This window comes from Callithrix jacchus, chromosome 2 (genome assembly GCF_049354715.1).
Source record: "Callithrix jacchus isolate 240 chromosome 2, calJac240_pri, whole genome shotgun sequence".
Lineage (NCBI taxonomy): Eukaryota > Metazoa > Chordata > Mammalia > Primates > Cebidae > Callithrix > Callithrix jacchus.
In genome coordinates, this window is record NC_133503.1 from 205,366,937 (window position 1) to 205,388,229 (window position 21,293).

Below are 21,293 nucleotides of genomic sequence, written 5' to 3' on the forward strand. Positions count from 1 at the left end.
TGACCCCTCAGAGCGTGACTCCTCAGGAATGTGACCCCTCAGAGCATGATCCCTCAGAGCGTGACCCCTCAGGACCGTGACCCCTCAGGACCGTGACCTCTCGGACCGTGACCCCTCAGGACCATGACCCCTCAGGACCGTGACCCCTCAGAGCGTGATCCCTCAGAGCCTGACCCCTCAGGAGCATGACCCCTCAGGACCGTGACCCCTCAGGACTGTGACCTCTCGGACCGTGACCCCTCAGGACCGTGACCCCTCAGGATCGTGACCTCTCAGACCGTGACCTCTCAGGACCATGACCCCTCAGGACCATGACCCCTCAGACCGTGACCCCTCAGATCGTGACCCCTCAGGACCGTGACCTCTCTGGACGCCCATGCTGGGGTGGCCCTGGCCGGGTGTGCCTGCCTAGCCTCTGGGCGGGGTGTGCTCTCTACGGTGTGGTGGGGACTGTGCTGAGCTGACACTGGGCTGGAGTGGCTCCTCATCCTGCTTCCTGCACTGCAGGGGGACGCCTTGGACTCAGAAACTGCTGGCTTTGTCCTGCTTGGGAGCCCTGACCGCCTGACAGGTGGACTGGGCCGAGAAGAGTGGAGAGTGCCATACGATGGTCGTGAGAAACAGGAACAATCTGCCGAAGGGCTGCACCGGGCTCAAATGGGCGCTGAAATAGAAGGGGCTGGCGGGGGCAGTGCGGGGCCCACCATGGCATGGCAGGCCCTGAGCCGCCTCATTCCCCAGCCCCGTTTGCTCAGGCAGAAGGAGCCCTGTCTTAGGAGGAGCCTCGGTGGGACAGGGTGGGCGGGTAAGCTCCACAGGGCTCTGTCCACCCCTTCCCCCATGAGGGTGGCTTTTCCTTCTGGGGTTTCGGGTCACTGTGGTCTTTGATGTTGCTGTTCCCTTGACCAGCGAGGGTCCCCGGAGCCGAGAGCCATCCAGGGTGAATGTCTGGTGGGCAGCGTGAGGCCGGGACTGCCCGACGGGGGCCCAGCAGGCGCCTTGGAGTAGAGGCTTTCCCTCAGCCTGCGTGGGCCCCTGGCGCCTGGCCTCCCTCGGGGCTCTGCCATGGCTGCGCTTCTGATTTACTGGGGGGCTGCTCCTTCAGGTCCCCGACCCCCTCCCTTACCTCAGTCAACGTCCTGGAGCCAAGCTGTGATGGGCACTGGGGCCTCCAGAGGGGTCATCCCGGGGCCTTGGTGCCAAGGTGGGACGTGCGGCCGTGGGACATTGGAGGGTCCATCAGGGGGCCTCCAGAGGGGTCATCCCGAGGCCTCAGTGTCAAGGTGGGACGTGCGGCCGTGGGACATTGGAGGGTACATCAGGCCCCCAGGAGTGTTTCCACCTGCAGGCCCGAGAATGTCCCCTCCCAGCCGTGGGGTCTGGCCCTGGCATTTCCCAAACAGGAGTGGGGTTTAGCGACAGCCGTGTCCAGGAAATCCGCTCCCCTGGACAGGACTCGGGTGTAAAGGTCCAGTGGCACCACAGCCACCTGAGCCTGCAGAGGCCAGGCACCCACATGGGAATGCACCACGGAGACAGGACCAGGGACCCCCGAGGTGCCCGGCATGCGCTCCCACCTGCAGGGCCTGGGGCAGCGCCTGTCACCAGCCCAGAGATACCGGAATCCTGCCGCGCACCATGGAGCCCCCCTGCCTGTTTCCCAATCTGATGGCAGCATGGTGGCCCCTCACACTCCCTGGTGCCAGTGCCCTAAGAAGTGGGTGCTTTGCCGTGAGAAGAAGGGGTTGCTGAGAGGCGTCTGAGCCAGCATGGCCCCTGCCAGGGACATCCTATGGTCATAGCACGTTGGACGCCTGGGCAGCGTCTCCAAGGGCTCAGAAGAGGGAGCGGCCCCCACCCAGGCCCTCAGGCCTCCAAATCACCAGGGAGGCCATCGTCATCCACGAACAGGGAGTTCTCCAGGGCACAAGCGCTGGCTCCTGACAGGCAGAGGCACGCCAGGCTCCAGGGACCTGGGTTGCCAGAAGGTTTGGGTTGACTGTGATGTGGGAGCCTGATACCCCAAGCTGGTCACTTCTCGAGGGATGCTCGCCTCTGGGTTCCCGTGCAGTCCACTCACTGCCATCAGAGAGCATCTAGTCCAGAGACAGCTTCTCCCTCGGGCTGTGCCTGCACGAGGCTGTCTGGGTGTTAGGGAGATGGGGGGCTGCACCCCTTCAAGGATGAGAAGGCTGAGGCCCAGGCAGCTGACCCACCACGGGCACCTGCCTGAGAGAGCTCTGGGGCCCAGTGGGTGCAGCCGGAGGCCCCTCTTGCTGGCAGCTACTCCAGGTCAGGTGGAGCTGTCAGAGGTCACCCCGGACTGGTCCAGCCCCGCACAGCCCAGGGGGCCTTCAGGACTCCTGTAGACAGGACAGAGGTTCCTGGGGAGGGCGGGGCCTGAGCAGGGCTGAGGGCCAACTCTGGGGTCTCAGGCCCCAGGGAGGGGTGATGATCTGAGAGGGTGGTGGGTCCTGCCTCCGCCCCTGACCTGGCACTCCTGTGGATGTGCACAGCCTCCGCCGCCAGCAAGGCTCAGCCACCCTCCAGCCGTCCACGTGGGGAGTGGTCGTGTGGGCTCTGTCTGTGCCATCCCCACCTGGGTGTGGGCAGTGAACAAGGGGTCGTGGTGGGGGGTAAAGGGGAGGGAGTGAAGGAGGGAGGGGTCCTGGGACGGGAGGGGCACCTGGTCGCTGACAGGCATGGAGGGTCTGTTCCATGGGCATGGCCAGAATTCAGGCAGTGTCTGCAGGCAGAGCCCTGGATTTGAGGCAGGAGGAAGGGGCAGGCATGGTAAGCACCCAGGGAGGTTCTGGGGGAGCCAGGGAGGAGGGGAGCTAACTCGCAGGAGCGCCGGCACTCAGCACATCCTGCTCCGGAGACGCCAGCAGAGCACCATGGCAGCTGCTGCTGCTGCCTTTAAAACAGCAGCTGGTCCGAGTGAGAGACCCCAGGCCCCAGTGACAGACCCCAGGCCCCAGTGAGAGACCCCAGGCCCCAGTGACAGACCCCAGGCCCCAGTGAGAGACCCCAGGCCCCAGTGAGAGACCCCAGGCCCCAGTGAGAGACCCCAGGCCCCAGTGAGAGACCCCAGGTCCCAGTGACAGAGCCCAGGCCCTAGTGACAGAGCCCAGGCCCTAGTGACAGAGCTCAGGCCCTAGTGACAGACCCTAGGCCCTAGTGAGAGACCCCAGGCCCCAGTGAGAGACCCCAGGCCCCAGTGAGAGACCCCAGGTCCCAGTGACAGAGCCCAGGCCCTAGTGACAGAGCCCAGGCCGTAGTGACAGAGCTCAGGCCCCAGTGAGAGACCCCAGGCCCCAGTGACAGACCCCAGGCCCCAGTGACAGACCCCAGGCCCCAGTGAGAGACCCCAGGCCCCAGTGAGAGACCCCAGGTCCCAGTGACAGAGCCCAGGCCCTAGTGACAGACCCCAGACCCTAGTGAGAGACCCCAGGCCCCAGTGAGAGACCCCAGGTCCCAGTGACAGAGCCCAGGCCCTAGTGACAGAGCTCAGGCCCTAGTGACAGATCCCAGGCCCTAGTGACAGACCCCAGGCCCCAGTGAGAGACCCCAGGCTCCAGTGACAGACCCTAGGCCCCAGTGACAGACCCCAGGCCCCAGTGAGAGACCCCAGGCCCTAGTGAGAGACCCCAGGCCCCAGTGACAGAGCCCAGGCCCTAGTGACAGAGCTCAGGCCCCAGTGACAGAGCCCAGGCCCCAGTGAGAGACCCCAGGCCCCAGTGAGAGACCCCAGGCCCTAGTGACAGACCCCAGGCCCCAGTGACAGAGCTCAGGCCCCAGTGAGAGACCCCAGGCCCTAGTGAGAGACCCCAGGCCCTAGTGAGAGACCCCAGGCCCCAGTGACAGAGCCCAGGCCCTAGTGACAGAGCTCAGGCCCCAGTGACAGAGCCCAGGCCCCAGTGAGAGACCCCAGGCCCTAGTGACAGAGCCCAGGCCCTAGTGACAGAGCTCAGGCCCCAGTGACAGACCCCAGGCCCCAGTGACAGACCCCAGGCCCCAGTGAGAGACCCCAGGCCCCAGTGAGAGACCCCAGGTCCCAGTGACAGAGCCCAGGCCCTAGTGACAGAGCTCAGGCCCTAGTGACAGATCCCAGGCCCTAGTGACAGACCCCAGGCCCCAGTGAGAGACCCCAGGCTCCAGTGACAGACCCTAGGCCCCAGTGACAGACCCCAGGCCCCAGTGAGAGACCCCAGGCCCTAGTGAGAGACCCCAGGCCCCAGTGACAGAGCCCAGGCCCTAGTGACAGAGCTCAGGCCCCAGTGACAGAGCCCAGGCCCCAGTGAGAGACCCCAGGCCCCAGTGAGAGACCCCAGGCCCTAGTGACAGACCCCAGGCCCCAGTGACAGAGCTCAGGCCCCAGTGAGAGACCCCAGGCCCTAGTGAGAGACCCCAGGCCCTAGTGAGAGACCCCAGGCCCCAGTGACAGAGCCCAGGCCCTAGTGACAGAGCTCAGGCCCCAGTGACAGAGCCCAGGCCCCAGTGAGAGACCCCAGGCCCCAGTGAGAGACCCCAGGCCCTAGTGACAGACCCCAGGCCCCAGTGACAGAGCTCAGGCCCCAGTGAGAGACCCCAGGCCCTAGTGAGAGACCCCAGGCCCTAGTGACCAAGCCTGGACCTAGTGACAGACCCCAGGCCCTAGTGACAGACCCCAGGCCCTAGTGACCGAGCCCTGGACCTAGTGACAGACCCCAGGCCCTAGTGAGAGACCCCAGGCCCTAGTGACAGACCCCGGGCCCTAGTGACCGACCCCCGGCCCTAGTGACAGACCCGGGGCCCTACTGACCGAGCCCGGGCCCTAGTGACAGAGCCCGGGCCCCAGTGACAGAGCCCAGGCCCCAGTGAGAGACCCCGGGCCCCGGTGACAGAGCCCAGGCCCAGTGAGAGACCCCAGGCCCCAGTGAGAGACCCCAGGCCCCGGTGACAGAGCCCAGGCCCAGTGAGAGACCCCAGGCCCCAGCCCCAGTGAGAGACCCCAGGCCCCGGTGACAGAGCCCAGGCCCTAGTGAGAGACCCCAGGCCCTAGTGAGAGACCCCAGGCCCCAGTGAGAGACCCCAGGCCCCAGTGAGAGACCCCAGGCCCAGTGAGAGACCCCAGGCCCCAGTGAGAGACCCCAGGTCCCGGTGACAGAGCCCAGGCCCTAGTGAGAGACCCCAGGCCTGAGAGACCCCAGGCCCCAGTGAGAGACCCCAGGCCCCAGTGAGAGACCCCAGGCCCCGGTGACAGAGCCCAGGCCCTGGTGACTGACCCCAGCCCCTGGTGACAGAGCCCAGGCCCTAGTGACAGAGCCCAGGCCCTAGTGGGAGACCCCAGGCCCTAGTGACAGAGCCCAGCCCCTGGTGACAGAGCCCAGGCCCTAGTGACAGAGCTCAGGCCCTAGTGAAAGAGCCCAGGTTCTAGTGACAGACCCCAGGCCCTAGTGACAGACCCCGGGCCCTAGTGACAGAGCCCGGGCCCTAGTGACAGACCCCGGGCCCTAGTGAGAGACCCCAGGCCCTAGTGACAGAGCTCAGGCCCTAGTGACCGAGCCCGGGCCCTAGTGAGAGACCCCAGGCCCTAGTGAGAGACCCCAGGCCCTGCTTGCTGATGCCCCGTGGACGACCAGGTTTCCAGCAATGGATGGCTCTGTGCACAGAGGCCGGGGCTGCTGTTTCTCGGGCCCTGTCAATTCAGTTCTGGCAGCTTTTCTGTAAGTTTGGCTTCGAGTAGTCCAGGGTCCAGTCTTAAGGAGTTTCCCAGGAGATTTGTTCTGACAAATGGGGCCCAGCTGATTTTCTGTGGGGCCTCTTGGGAACAGGGACAGCCTGTGGGTTGAGGGAAAGGCAGCCCAGGGTGTCGGACAAAGCCCCACCTGGGTGGCCGAGAGTCCTTGGAACTGGTGATACACCCGGGGCAGGTGTCCCCAGGCTTGCAGGCCAGCGAGGGCCCTTCGTTCCCCAGGGCAGCTGCCCTCTGGGGTCCACCTCTGCCTGCCCAGCTGTGAGGTCCATCATGCTGCCTCTGCCCTCTCTTCTGCCCTCTCCAAGCCTGTTTTGAAAATGCCAGTCAGCAGCACAGTCTGCCCCACACCTGTGGTGAGCCCATTGGTTCTGTCCTCCTGACTGCTTGCGGAGGCCCTGGGGGTGGGTGTGGGGGTGGGAGTGGAATGGGCTCAGCCTCCAAGCAGGTGCTGGCTGGGGCCCCAGCTTGTGCAAGTCCTGCCAGCCCCATTCGGGCTCCTATGGGGTCTGGCCAGGGAAGGGGCATGTGCTGTGAGCAGGAACCTGGGTCAGGGCAGGGCGGGACACGTCCCTCCTACCAGGGAGACCTCCAAGGCCCCAGCCAGTGGGAGAGGGTGCAGGTGCACACCTGGATGAAAGCCACAGGCCTGGGAGTGCAGAGCACACATGGGATGGTGGCTCAGGCCTAGGAGTGCAGGACACGTGGGATGCGGCTCAGGCCTGGGAGTGCCGGGCACACGTGGGATGGTGGCTCAGGCCTGGGTACATGTGGGATGTGGCTCCGGCCTGGGAGTGCTGGGCACACGTGGGATGGTGGCTCAGGCCTGGGAGTGCCGGGCACATGTGGGATGTGGCACAGGCCTGGGAGTGCTGGGCACAAGTGGAATAGTGGCTCAGGCCTGGGAGTGCCGGACACACGTGGGATGTGGCTCAGGCCTGGGAGTGCAGGACACATGTGGGATGGTGGCTCAGGCCTGGGAGTGCAGGACACAGGTGGGATGGCTCAGGTCTGGGAGTGCAGGACACACGTGGGATGTGGCACAGGCCTGAGAGTTCAGGACACACGTGGGATGTGGCACAGGCCTGGGAGTACAGGACACACGTGGGATGTGGCACAGGCCTGGCAGTGCAGGACACACGTGGGATGTGGCACAGGCCTGGGAGTGCCAGGCACACGTGGGATATGGCACAGGCCTGGGAGTGCAGGACACATGTGGGATGGCTCAGGTCTGGGAGTGCAGAACACATGTGGCATGTGGCACAGGACTGGGAGTGCAGGACACATGTGGGATGTGGCACAGGCCTGGGAGTGCAGGACACACGTGGGATGTGGCTCAGGCCTGGGAGTGCAGGACACACGTGGGATGTGGCACAGGCCTGGGAGTGTAGGACACATGTGGGATGTGGCACAGGCCTGGGAGTGCTGGGTGATCTCCTGGGGCTCGGGGCACACGCCTGGAGATGGTACCTGGGAGCTTGTCCTTTGACCCCTGGGTGAGCAGCTTGTCTTCCTGGACTCTCTGGAGTCTCTTCCTGGAGTCTCTTCTGCTACGTGACATTCTTTTCCTTACGGTAGAAGAGCAGAGCCTCCGGGGGAACAGTGTGAGATCCGCACCCAGGGTCAGTTGTGCTTTGCCTGGGAAACCTGGAAAGTGGAGGGTGCCTGGCCCCTGCAGTCTGGGAGAAGCAGCCCGCACAGCCGCACGCCTTGCTCGCTGAAGAGCACCGAGGGTGAGGCGCCCGCCCAGGCTCATTGTCCAAGTTCTGACACCTCCACATTCTTTTAAAATTAAATGTATTCTTATTACTGTCATTGTGGAAACTGCACGTGGGTTTAATGAAGCGATCCAGCCAGCGTGGTTCCGTGTCCTCCTCCTGCTCCGGTGTGTGGCCACACGTCTTGCTCCTCCAGACCCCACAGCAGCCTGGCTCTCTTCCCACAGGGCACAGCATGCCTAATTCGTTCTGTCATTTTTAGTTTAAGAACTTTTGAAAAATATTTTAAGTTAATGCACGTTTGAGGTGAGCCAAAACTACAAGAACCCAAAGCAGTGACCTTGGATGGGCTCTGGCGCTGCCGGAGGGGGCTCTGCTGTCTGTGGTGTGCTGGGGCCCGACCCCCCTGCTGCCCCCAAGGGGTGTTCCGAGCCCCTCCCCACCCACCTGCACCCTCCTGTCCAGACACCGAAGCCTGGGAGCTGGCTCTGAGGCAAGTCCCATGTGAGATCCCTTGGCAGGCACCCCACGCAGAGTGGGGCTCCGGACATGTTTCCAGCAGCTGGCGTCTGAGTTCGACACTACCCCACCCCTCGGTGCAGAAAGGTCCAGGCTGAGTTGAGACAGGTTCTGCTTTTCCCTCTAGAAACTCCTGGGCTGGCCCTCGGCCCTCCCAAGCACCGGTGGCCTCACTCCCGTGTGGTGGCCGACTGTGGGTTCCCGTGTGGTGGCCGACCGTGGGTTCCCGTGTGGTGGCCGACTGTGGGTTCCCGCATCTGCTCCTTCCTCCGGCTGTTGACGGCTGTCACCCTCCTCTTCCTGGGAAGCTGTCAGTCGCCACCTCAGCACGGGGGGTGGCCGCGCCTCTGAGCTCACACCCACTGCAGGTGGCCTCGCTCCCCTCAGCCTGAGTGGGGCAGTCGATGTGGGGGTCAAAGTCCCAGCTGGAAGCATTTTCCTCAGAATGTTGGCGATGCCCTGACCCCTGTTCCTTTCTGCCCTCTCCCCGACGGCCCCACAGTGCTCTCCTGGGCGCTGCCTCACGCCGCTTGCTGTAATGGGAGGGGTTGAGCCCAGTGCAGGTGGTGCCTGCCCAGCAGACACTCAGGGCCACGTAGGCACAGGGGCCGCGTACTGGACCGTTCTCACGCACCGAGATTCCACCTGCCCAGGTCCGTGCTCCCATGCGTCCTCTCTGCCCAGCCTCCCCCTGCCCAGGTCCGTGCTCCCGTGCGTCCTCTCCTGCCGGCCTCCCCCTGCCCAGGTCCATGCTCCCGTGCGTCCTCTCCGCCCAGCCTCCCCCTGCCCAGGTCCGTGCTCCCATGCGTCCTCTCCTGCCGGCCTCCCCCTGCCCAGGTCCATGCTCCCGTGCGTCCTCTCCGCCCAGCCTCCCCCTGCCCAGGTCCGTGCTCCCATGCGTCCTCTCCGCCCTGCCTCCCCCCGCCCAGGTCCGTGCTCCCGTGCGTCCTCTCCTGCCGGCCTCCCCCTGCCCAGGTCCGTGCTCCCGTGCGTCCTCTCCGCCCGGCCTCCCCGTGCCCAGGTCCGTGCTCCCATGCGTCCTCTCCACCCGGCCTCCCCCCGCCCAGGTCCGTGCTCCCGTGCGTCCTCTCCGCCCTGCCTCCCCCCGCCCAGGTCCGTGCTCCCGTGCGTCCTCTCCGCCCTGCCTCCCCCAGCCCAGGTCCGTGCTCCCGTGCGTCCTCTCCGCCCTGCCTCCCCCTGCCCAGGTCCGTGCTCCCGTGCGTCCTCTCCACCCGGCCTCCCCCTGCCCAGGTCCATGCTCCCGTGCGTCCTCTCCTGCCGGCCTCCCCCTGCCCAAGTCCGTGCTCCCATTCGTCCTCTCCGCCCTGCCTCCCCCTGCCCAGGTCCGTGCTCCTGTGTGTCCTCTCCTGCCGGCCTCCCCCTGCCCAGGTCCGTGCTCCCATGCGTCCTCTCCGCCCGGCCTCCCCCTGCCCAGGTCTGTGCTCCCGTGCGTCCTCTCCACCCGGCCTCCCCCTGCCCAGGTCCGTGCTCCTGTGCGTCCTCTCTGCCCGGCCTCCCTCAGATCTGCCCCAGTTTCTCCTCTTCGCTGCCCGGTGTTTCATTGCTTATTTGCTTATCGCTTGTCCCAACTGAAGGCCTCATGAGGACAGGACACTTTGTGTCCCGCTCAGCCCTCCAAGGCCAGTCTCCAAGTTTATTTATTTATTTTTATCACACTTTAAGTTCTGGGGCACATGTGCAGATCATGCAGGATTGTTACATAGGTATGCACACGCCATGGTGGTTTGCTGCATCCATCCCCCTGTCACCTACATTAGGCATGTATCCTAACGTTAACCTTCCCCAATCCCCCCACCCCCTGCTCTCCATTCCCTAGGCCCCCTACCCCCCAACAGGCCCGGGTGTGTGATGCTCCCCTCCCTGTGTCCATGTGTTCTCATTGTTCAGCACCCACTTTTGAGTGAGAACATGCCGTGTTTAATTTTCTGTTCTTCTGTTAGTTTGCTGAGAATGATGGTTTCCAGCTTCATCCATGTCCCTGCAAAGGACATGAACTCATCCTTTTTTATGGCTGCATAGCATTCCATGGTGTATATGTGCCACGTTTTCTTTGTCCAGTCTGTTTTTGATGGGCATTTGGGTTGGTTCCAAGTCTTTGCTATTGTAAACAGTGCTGCAATGAACAAATGTGTGCACGTATCGTGCAAACCATGGGCTGCTGGGCCGGGACGTCCTGCGTGAGCCCAGAAGGCAGTTCCGAGGGGCTCCCCTCATCCCTCTGCTCCCAGCCAGCCCCCACAGGGCAGGTTCTCGGATGCCTCACTGAGGTGTGTGAATATGGGTCTCCGTTCTGGCGCATCCCCGTGGGAGATGAGAACACAGAATGCAGCCCTGAGTTTGAAGCATTCCAGAAGGTTCTTTCTCACCCGCATGCCCACCGCAGTTCTGGGTGCTCACAAAACCTGTCATTGCTTCCAGTAATTTCCCACTCGGTCCTCCTGCCCAGCGTCCCCTGCTGCTGAGGCCCAGGGGAAACACAGGTCAGGCCTGTGAGAAGCTCCTGTTTCAGACAAAGAAATGGTGTCAGCGACAAAACTGGAAACTGTTCCCGGCTTGACACCCGATCCTGCCCCCACACGGCCCTGCCCCATCCCCGGGATCCTGCCCCCACACGGCCTTGCCCCTGACTTGGTCCTACCCTTGTGCCCCCCTCAAGGTTGGCATCTGCATTTTCAGTGCCTTTCTGGGAAAGGGGTGAGTGGGTGGGACCCGAGGCCCTGATTCTCAATGTAGGGAGTGCCCCAGGATTTTTTCCAGCTGTTTTGGGGGAATTTGTGGGATCTCATGGTCATCAGGGGCCACCCACAGGACCCCCACAATGATGGAGTGCGCTTTGGCCATGACTGGTGCTGAGAACTGCAGGTCTGAGAGGGCATCGTGAGGCCCAGGGTTGGGACACGCACCTGTGTCACACGCACCTGTGTCCTCAGCACAGACCCTTCCACCTGCTCTTGTGCCTGTATGTGGAGGCCACATTCAGCTCTTGGCGTGGTGCTGACGGGTGACCTGGTGTCCAGGCTCCTCAGGGAAGCGGCTGTGGTGCCCTGAGTCTAATACCACACGCTGGGTCCTTCGGGGCCTGACTGGGTCTCACTGGAGGCCACGCGTGGTGGGGAGGCGGCCTCAGCAGCCCACGACCGCCCCCTGGGTAGCCCTGCATCCCTGAGCCCTGCCTGGGCGGCACCCCTATGGTGCCATTTCCAACCCCATGGCCCAGCCGTCTGCTTGGAGGTGGGTGCCTTGCAAAGTCCCGGGGGTTTCCCTGCACCCCCCCACTGCCTCAGGCCTGAACATTCACAGTCCCTCCCCTGGCCGGGGCCACCTCCTGCTCAGCAGGCCCTGGGCTCCTGGGCAGAGCCTCCTCGGGCATCCCCAGGGCCACCATACACCCTCCCCAACCCAAAGCTCCTTCTCCAGTTAGAGGCTCTGCACTGTGGTGGTAGCAGCTGTCACATGACTGCTGTGGACCCCCTGGAGAGTGTGACCCATCATGGACCCCAGAGGAGGGCGTCCCCTCATGGATGCTGGGGAGGGTATGACCTGACGTGTTCCCAGAGCTGCAGAGCTGGCGTCCACAGGAGGGGCAGTGGAACTGTGGTATGGGACCTGGAAAGGCAGTGGAACTGTGGCATGGGGTACTGGAAAGGCAGTGGAACTGTGGCATGGGGTACTGGAAAGGCAGTGGAACTGTGGCATGGGGTACTGGAAAGGCAGTGGAACTGTGGTATGGGACCTGGAAAGGCAGTGGAACTGTGGTATGGGACCCGGAAAGGCAGTGGAACTGTGGTATGGGACCCGGAAAGGCAGTGGAACTGTGGCATGGGACCCGGAAAGGCAGTGGAACTGTGGTATGGGACCCGGAAAGGCAGTGGAACTGTGGTATGGGACCCGGAAAGGCAGTGGAACTGTGGCATGGGACCCGGAAAGGCAGTGGAACTGTGGTATGGGACCTGGAAAGGCAGTGGAACTGTGGTATGGGACCCGGAAAGGCAGTGGAACTGTGGTATGGGGGACCCGGAAAGGCAGTGGAACTGTGGTATGGGACCCGGAAAGGCAGTGGAACTGTGGCATGGGGTACTGGAAAGGCAGTGGAACTGTGGCATGGGACCTGGAAAGGCAGTGGAACTGTGGCATGGGGGACCCGGAAAGGCAGTGGAACTGTGGTATGGGACCTGGAAAGGCAGTGGAACTGTGGCATGGGGTACTGGAAAGGCAGTGGAACTGTGGCATGGGACCTGGAAAGGCAGTGGAACTGTGGCATGGGGTACTGGAAAGGCAGTGGAACTGTGGCATGGGGTACTGGAAAGGCAGTGGAACTGTGGCATGGGGTACTGGAAAGGCAGTGGAACTGTGGCATGGGGTACTGGAAAGGCAGTGGAACTGTGGCATGGGGTACTGGAAAGGCAGTGGAACTGTGGCATGGGGTACTGGAAAGGCAGTGGAACTGTGGCATGGGGTACTGGAAAGGCAGTGGAACTGTGGCATGGGGTACTGGAAAGGCAGTGGAACTGTGGCATGGGACCCGGAAAGGCAGTGGAATTGTGGCATGGGGGACCCGGAAAGGCAGTGGAACTGTGGCATGGGACCCGGAAAGGCAGTGGAACTGTGGCATGGGACCCGGAAAGGCAGTGGAACTGTGGCGTGGGGGACCCGGAAAGGCAGTAGAACTGTGGCATGGGGGATCAGGAAAGGCAGTGCGACTGTGGCATGGGGTACTGGAAAGGCCGTGGAACTGTGGCATGGGGGACCTGGAAAGGCAGTGGAACTGTGGCGTGGGGTACTGGAAAGGCAGTGGAACCGTGGCGTGGGGGACCTGGAAAGGCAGTGGAACCGTGGCGTGGGGGACCCGGAAAGGCAGTGGAACTGTGGCGTGGGGGACCCGGAAAGGCAGTGGAACTGTGGCTTGGGGACCCGGAAAGGCAGTTGAACTGTGGCGTGGGGGACCTGGGATAGGCTTTGACGCTGCCAGGTCACACCCTGAGCCTCCTTGGCCTGGAGCCCCTGGGCACTCAGCTCAGCTCCCACCCTGGGCTCTGCTGTGCTGCTGGCTTTATCTGGCTTAGGGGTCCTTGACCCATGGACAGCGGCGGGCAGGGCCTCGCTCGGCTCAGCTCTGTCTGGCAGCTGGACAGACGTGCCCCAGTTCTGAATGTCTGAGGGGCCCCGCACCCAGCCCCACGAGGGCCTGCCTGGCTCAGCCCTTGCCATGTCCTGGTGGTCTCTGGCACGGCGGGTCTCCTGTGTGCCACTCAGGTCTGCCAGGACATGGCCTGGGTGACACCTTTCTCTTCTCCTTCCTCCACAGCAACATGGCTGACAAGGCCAAGCCCGCCAAAGCTGCCAACAGGACGCCCCCCAAGTCCCCGGGGGACCCCTCGAAGGACAGGGCAGCCAAGAGGCTGTCACTGGAGTCGGAGGGTGCCGGTGAGGGGGCAGCTGCGGCCTCCGAGCTCAGCGCCCTGGAAGAGGCCTTTCGGCGCTTCGCCGTGCACGGGGACACCAGGGCCACCGGGAGGGAGATGCACGGTAAGAACTGGTCGAAGTTGTGCAAGGACTGCCAGGTGATCGACGGCAGGAATGTGACTGTCACCGACGTGGACATCGTCTTCAGCAAGATCAAGTGAGTGCGCCGGCCTCTCGAGCCCAAAACCTTGCTTATGGGGTCTGCGGCTCCGAGTCCCTGGGTGGGTTCTGTGGGGAGTGGGCCATGGGGAGGTGAAGGGGGTCATGCTTCAAGACCCCACCCTTCTCAGAAACAGCCCAGACACAGGAGCCTAAACATGCCCTCTGGGCATCCGGGGAGCAGGGGTCCTGGCATTGCTGGACCCCTGGGTGCCATGTCCTGAGTGGCAGCCCCAGCTCCTCCTGGCCGCATGGTCTGTGGGGGCTGGGCATGGGAGGTGGCCTGAGAGGCTGTCTGGCCTTGGAGACAACTTGGGGTGAACGCTGCACCCTGAAGTCAGGGAGCCGTGGCTGGGATCACTGGGCCATCCCAGGAATGGGGATCGGGCCTGCCTGGAGCCTGGAGAGGCAGGTGGCTGCTGGCGGGCAGAGCTCCCAACCCTCCGCGGGCTGGCTTGGGCTGAGTCTGTGGGGTTGGGCGCTTGTGTCCCGTGCACGGAGCTGGCCTCTCGGGTGTCCCCAGCCTCTCCCACAGATTTATGTCACTCCACTGCTGCCTGGGGACTCCCACGGGCCCCAAAACAGCAAAGGGCACCAAGGGGGCAGCAGCAGCCACCACTGTGAAACCACATTGCGCCGCGTGCTTTGTCTGCGTCTTGTGTGCACATATATGTTGCTGTGTCAAGTGTGTGCCTGTTTTCTCCTGGACGCTGGGAAGCACGCTGAGGCACCCTTACACACCCCGGCACATTTCCCACATGTCCCGACACTCGATGTGATCGCGCCTGATGAAAGCAGTGGTTACCCCAGCCCCGGGTCCAGCCCCGTCCCGTCTCCTGGGTGGAAGTGGCTTCATTTCCCTGGTTCCCCTGAGCCCCGGGTCCAGCCCCGTCCCATCTCCTGGGTGGAAGTGGCTTCATTTCCAAGGTTCCCCTGAGCCCCGGGTCCAGCCCCGTCCCGTCTCCTGGGTGGAAGCGGCTTCATTTCCAAGGTTCCCCCAGCCCCAGGTCCAGCCCCGTCCTGTCACTTGGGTAGAAGTGGCTTCATTTCATTTTGACGGTTCCCCCAGCCCCGGATCCGGCCCCGTCCCGTCTCCTGGGTGAAAATGGCTTCATTTCCACGGTTTCCCCAGCCCCGGGTCCAGCCCCATCCCGTCTCCTGGGTGGAAGTGGCTTCATTTCCACGGTTTCCCCAGCCCTGGGTCCAGCCCCGTCCCGTCTCCTGGGTGGAAGTGGTTTTATTTCCATGCTTCCCCCAACCCCGGGTCCAGCCCTGTCCCGTCTCCTGGGTGGAAGTGGCTTCATTTCCACACTTCCCCCAGCCCCAGGTCCAGCCCCGTCTCGTCTCCTGGGTGGAAGTGGCTTCATTTCCAAGGTTCCCCTGAGCCCCAGGTCCAGCCCCGTCCCGTCTCCTGGGTGGAAGTGGCTTCATTTCCAAGGTTCCCCTGAGCCCCAGGTCCAGCCCCGTCCTGTCTCCTGGGTGGAAGTGGCTTCATTTCATTTTGACGGTTCCCCGAGCCCCGGGTCCAGCCCCGTCCCGTCTCCTGGGTGGAAGCGGCTTCATTTCCACGGTTTCCCCAGCCCCGGGTCCAGCCCCATCCCGTCTCCTGGGTGGAAGTGGCTTCATTTCCCTGGTTCCCCGAGCCCCGGGTCCAGCCCCGTCCCATCTCCTGGGTGGAAGCGGCTTCATTTCCACGGTTTCCCCAGCCCCGGGTCCAGCCCCATCCCGTCTCCTGGGTGGAAGTGGCTTCATTTCCACGCTTCCCCCAGCCCCAGGTCCAGCCCCGTCCCATCTCCTGGGTGGAAGTGGCTTCATTTCATTTTGACGGTTCCCCCAGCCCCAGGTCCGGCCCCATCCCGTCTCCTGGGTGGAAGTGGCTTCATTTCCACGGTTCCCCCAACCCCGGGTCCAGCCCTGTCCCGTCTCCTGGGTGGAAGTGGCTTCATTTCCATGGTTCGTCCAGCCCCGTCCTGTCACCTGGGTGGAAGTGGCTTCATTTCATTTTGACGGTTCCCCCAGCCCCAGGTCCGGCCCCATCCCGTCTCCTGGGTGGAAGTGGCTTCATTTCCACAGTTTCCCCAGCCCCGGGTCCGGACCCGTCCCGTCTCCTGGGTGGAAGTGGCTTCATTTCATTTCCACGGTCTGCTCCTGCTCCTGCACTCGCTGCAGCCAACGTGACCCATTTCATTTCCACATCGCTGTAACCGCATCATCTCTTTCACCTCAGAGGTCCTGCCACCTTCCCACCAGCAACCTTGGCTTTTCGAGGGGCCGAGCCGGGGCGGGGGCAGACACCCCGTGCTGAAGGCTGTTGGGGGGCTCACGTCTGCAGCACCAGCGCCCCGTCTACCAGCTCTGGGGGGGCCCTGTGGCCTTTGTAGCGGTGCCATCTCTGCTGTGCTCCATGGTGACGTCACGTGTGTCCCCAGATCATGCGTGTCCCCTGGGTCTCTGTTGTCTCCTGGGTCGTGTGTTGTTCCTGGACTGTGTGTGTCCTGGTGAGCTTCCTGTTGTGTGTGGCACATCTGAGGGCATTTGGGTTTGGAAAGTTATGCTTTCCAGACGTGGTGGCGTGTGCCTGTCATCCCAGCTACTCGGGAGGCTGAGGGAGGAGGATTGCTTAAGCCCGGAGTTCTGGGCTGTAGTGTGCTGTGCCCATCCGGTGTCCGCGCTAAGTTCAGCATCAATATGGTGACCTCCTGGGAGTGGGGAACCACCAGGTTGCTAACGAAAGTTATGCTGGAAAAGCCGTGAAACCACCAGAAGGGTGCCTGAACCCAGACTCTCTCTCCTGCCAACTGACTGCCTTTCAGGCTGCCCCGGCTCTAGGGGATGGTGTGGGGTGGCCAGACCAGCAAGCCCTGTTCGTCATCCTGATACCTCTCAGCCTCAGTCCTGGAGAAGCTGGAGGAGAGGCTCCATCAGGGGCCCCAGGTGTCAGCTGGTCTCACCCTTGACCCTGTCCCGACCCAGTGCCCCTAGTTCCCTTCTTTGTGACTTCCCAGTCTCCACGTCCTCAGGGGCTCAGGCATTGGCTGGTGTGAGAGGAGGCTGTGGCTGGAGCCTCTGGCAAGGTAGCCATGCAGCCTCGCGCTCCCTGGCCTCTGACAGGGCTGCTGTTTGCTGATGCCACAGCGGTCGGAGCCCACACCCACCAAGGACCACTCATCCCTGGGAACCCTGGAGACCAGGAGGGCACACAGAGCGTGCCCAAGCGAGGGGACCAGCAAGGCCCTGACAAAGGCTGGGTCTCAGCCTGTGAGGGTTCATTCAACAGCCCACACCCCTGGTGCTGCACCCTCGGCCACAGACTCTCCATGGACTATCTCAGGGCTCGGGGCCCACTGTCCCTGCACCTCCCTCAGGACTGTGGTGGAGGTGACTCTGCTGTCCAGACCCCACTTGTGGGCTCTATGGTGAAGGGTGGCTCCCACAGGCTCCCTGGGGCTCAGCACGTCACATGCAGGCCTCACTGTGCCAGCCAGCACCTGGGGGACAGACCAGCCTGCTGTCCGCTGCTGGAAACCTGCAGCCTCCTGCAGCAGCAGGCCACGTGACGTGGGCTTGTGTGGACGGCCCCAGCCAGCATCTGGCAGGTCCTGCTGATCAGGGCCACTCTGGTGGGTCAGCAGCCACGGGCAGGCGGCACTGACCTGCGCTGCGCCTGGGAGGTCGGGGGCCAGAGCCTCTGGCACTGGCACTGCCCTTGTCTTGAGCCCAGAACTCACTCTGCCAAGGGGACATGTCCTGGGCACACGGACCGGGAGAGGGAAACTGGGTCGGCTATATTTAGTGTGTGCAGTGGCAGGCGGAGCTCGTGGTGTGGCCACCGTGTCTGGACCCTGCGTGGGCATGGGCAGGGCAGGCTCCTCCCCTTGGCCACCAGGGCCCTTGCTTCCCACAGTGGTCCTCCTCCTCCCTCAGGTGTCCTTGCTTGGAGGGGCAGCCCCTTCTCAGATCCCAGCCCATAATCCCTGGCCGACAGCTGCCTCTCAGCAGGCCTGGGTGTGTGGGTGTGTCTGGGACCAGTCCCGGCTGCCCTCTCTGCCACCCAGTGTGTGCTCCAGGATACACAGGAGCAGACCTGGGGCGAAGCAGTGTGGAGGTGGTGCCCGTGGGTGAAGCTTCTAGAAGGACTGGGCGGGAAGCAGGAGGAGCCTGTCCAGGAGCTGTCAGCCCCACAGGGCTGCCTTGGCATCGGCCAGGACACACTGTACGATTACTTCTGCAGAAAGGTTCCCTCAAGCTGTGGCACATGTGTGCACATGGCTATGCACGTGCACACACACCTACACACACATACAACTCACACAGCCCCACATGTGCACACACACACCTGCACACATGCAGAACTCATATGGCCCCACACGTGCACACACATACCTACACACACATGCTGAAATCACATGGGTGCACACGTGCACACACGTGCCTGCAGACATGCAGAACTAACATAACTGCACATGTGCACACCTGCACACATGTGCCTACACAGACACGCAGAACTCACACAGCTGCACACATGCACACACATGCCTACACACGCAGAAATCACATGACCTGCACAGACACACAGAACACTGCACACATGCGCACACATGCCTGCACACACGCAGAAATCACAGCCGCACACATGCACACACACACCTACACACATGCAGAACTCACAGGGCCCTACACGTGCACACACATGCAGAACTCACATGGCCTCACAAGTGCACACACATGCCTGCACACACATGCCTGCACACACATGCAGAACTCGCCCTGTGGTGGGTGGGGCCGTGCTGCTGTGGTTCACTTGGAGGATGATGGGAGCCCTTCCCTGCTTGTGGGGGTGCTGGTGCCACAGGAGGCCAGAGGAGCCCCAGCCAGTCCAGGCTCACTGCCAGAAGCAAGGCTGGAGCTGCTCAGGCACTTGGGAGCCGAGGCTCGGCCCCCCAACTCTAGCACGACCACTTCCCCACTACAGAGCCCGGGACCAGCCTTGGGGTGTGCTGGTCTGGGCTGACCATGAGGGTCAAGGTTGGGGGGAGCAGAGAGCTGTGGCCCAAGTCTAGAGAGGGGCTGAGGCTGAGACCCAGTCCCAGGCAGCCTGGTGGGCGCCGTGGGTGGGCACTGTGTGGGAGAGCGTCCTGCAGGCAGCAGCTCAGGTGACCCTGGCCTGAGGGGAGGCCAAGGAATTCTGACCTCCCGCCTCCCCATTCACCTGCAGACCCCTGTGACCCCAGGGGTTCCTCCAGGGTTGCCTCCGCCTCCTCCCCTCCTCCCCTCCTCCCTGCTCAAAATGTCCTTCCCTCCTGCAGCCTGCACTGCCCTCGGGGGTCCCTATGATCCTGTCAGGGGTTCCTGACCTCCCAGCTGTGCAGGAGCAAGGGACCTACCTGAACTCACACCCTTGTCTCAGGAAGAGAGAGGGGGCGGGGCCACTAGGAGAGGGCGGGGCCACCAGTAGAGGGTGGGGCCACCAGTAAGGGGTGGGAACAACAGGAGGAGTCGGGCCACCAGGAGGGGGCAGGGATACCAGGAGGGGGCGGGGCCACCAGGAGGGGTCAGGGCCACCAGGAGGGGTCTAGGACAACAGAGATTTTCCTTTGATTTCCGGGAAAAGCAAGGAGTGGTGGGACGGCAGGCCTGAGAGGTGTTGGGTTGCTTTTGTTTTGCATTTTGGGGAGGGGAGCCCCTGCCTCCCTCAGGAGCGTGGGGACCGCGAGGAAGTGGCCTTAGGTACCGCAGAAAGCTGCTGACTCTGACAGGGCTCGGTAGAGAGAAAGTCCAGCGATTTCTGTTTTCGGGGCAGGTTGCCATGGCTCCACCGGCGTGGCGCCAGCTCGGGGTATCTGCGAGCCTTTGTTTGGTCCTCGTTGCCATGGCAGCGCTTGTTTGTTTTGATGTTACTATGTGTTAAATCTTAAACAAATTTCTTGCAGCCTGCTGCCAGGTTTTTGTTGAAGACTACTGCTAACCCAGACAATGGCTCCTGCAAAGAGCACACAGGGCAGCTTTAAAATATTAATTAATGGAGGCGTGGGGTGTACAAGCAGGACCGGACCGTGGCGGTGGGAGTGGGGCCCTGCAGGGCCACGGACAGCAGGTCTCCCAGCGCCTCCACGAGACTGGGGAGGGGCCAGTGCCATGGATGCCTCGGGACCCCTGGGGTCAGGCTCAGCCACTGCCTCCCCACCTGCACCAACCACCACCAGCTCCTGGGCAAGGGTAGGGAAGCCTTGCTCACAGGGCCCCCTGCGGATCCATCTAGCCCAGGTGGGGGCATCCAGCTGATGAGGCAGAGGAAGGGGGACTGGGCTGGGGTCCTGGCTCGCTGGGAGCCCCGGCCTCCCCGAGGGCCCACAAGTGTGTGTTGGGTGTGGTGTGTTCTCCCAAGTAAATGCACTGATGTTTCCTGCAGCCACCTGACTGGTGGTGGCTTGGCTTGGGGGTTAAACTGCCTGGACTCAGGTTAGGAGGAAGCCAGGGCCAGCGGGGGCCCAGAGGACAGCAGGGTCGGGTTCTGTGGTTGCCCCGAGCCTGGAGAGCTGCTCAGAGCCTGGTTCACCTGCCCAGCCACCAGGCGGGACACTTTGTCCTAAAGCGTGCGGACTGTTTCCAGTACGGAAGCCGACCCAGACACCTCCCAGGAGGGAGACCCAGGTTTGGAGAGAATCTGGGTCACAGTGTGTTGGGAGGGCAGCCGCGGCAAGGCAGGGGAGGTCCTGAGTGCTGTGTGTGGCGTTCTCCTGACTGTCCACCCCAGAAATGCGGGTGTCAGCTCCCTGGAAGGGGCCATTGCTCCTCTTTCCCTCCCTCGTGGTTCCCAGCCCTGGGGAAGGGTGGGCCGCGCTCCCCACACTGAGCCCTGTGCCTCCACTGCGTGTGTGCCCACCCTGTCCAGCTGGCGCTGGCCTGCACTGGAGCCCTGGGGCCAGTTCTGTGTTTGGGGAGCCTCTAGTGGCCGCCCCTGGCAGTGCAGGATGACCACAGCTCCTGCAGCGTGGAGCCTCTGGGGTCCTTTGGTGGTGGGTGCTTCAGTGGCTGAGGGTTCACGGGCTCGTGGCCCCTGGGTCTCATGGTCAAGGCCTGAGGCTCCTGTGATCTGCGGGCCAGGCGGCACCTGCAATCGTCCGCGCTGCATGTGTGACAGGCATCGTCTCGTCTGCTCTCTGCCAATGGGGTGTGTTCTTGGCTGTCCATTCTGCCCCATGAGCCTGGCCAGGCAGCACAGGTCATTTAGGAGGGTGACCTCCAAACAGCCAGAAACTGACGACGAGTGCATTGGCCAAGCCCTGCCCAGACCGAGACTAGGGTGGACAGAGGCAGCCCAGCCCCTGCGGTCCCCTAGAGAAGGCTGGGAGCCCCCACATCAGCCCGGGGTCCTCTGGGCCCCAAGTCCACGTCCCACCAAGGGCCACCTTTTCTTGGTGACGTCCACAGGGTGGTGCCCACACACCCTACCCCCACCCCTGCCCAGGAAAACAAAGGCTCGCGGCAACATGAAATTAGGAGGAATCTTGGGGGCACGCCCAGAGGGAAACAGTGGGTGGCTCACAGGCGGCCCGTCAGGCAGGGTGGGTGCTTTGGCAGCCCACCCCATGGCTTTGTGGGGGCTTCGCAGTGGGCGTGCCTGGGGCTGGAGCCAGCTTGCAGCAGTAGAGTGTCCCGGCTCTTGGCTGCCCAGG

At 63.2% G+C, this 21,293-nt stretch overlaps 1 protein-coding gene across 3 annotated transcripts in view; it reads left to right on the forward strand.

Moving 5' to 3' along the window:
- The window catches only part of TPPP (tubulin polymerization promoting protein), a 41,212-nt gene that overhangs the window by 9,401 nt on the left and 10,518 nt on the right, over positions 1 to 21,293 (forward strand). For all 3 annotated transcript variants that reach the window (XM_078365718.1, XM_035291861.3, XM_002745149.7), the window contains exon 2: positions 13,301 to 13,615. In XM_078365718.1, coding sequence (XP_078221844.1) covers positions 13,305 to 13,615 — 311 coding nt within the window. In that variant the 5' untranslated portion in view covers positions 13,301 to 13,304. The remainder of the gene's footprint in view (positions 1 to 13,300; positions 13,616 to 21,293) is intronic.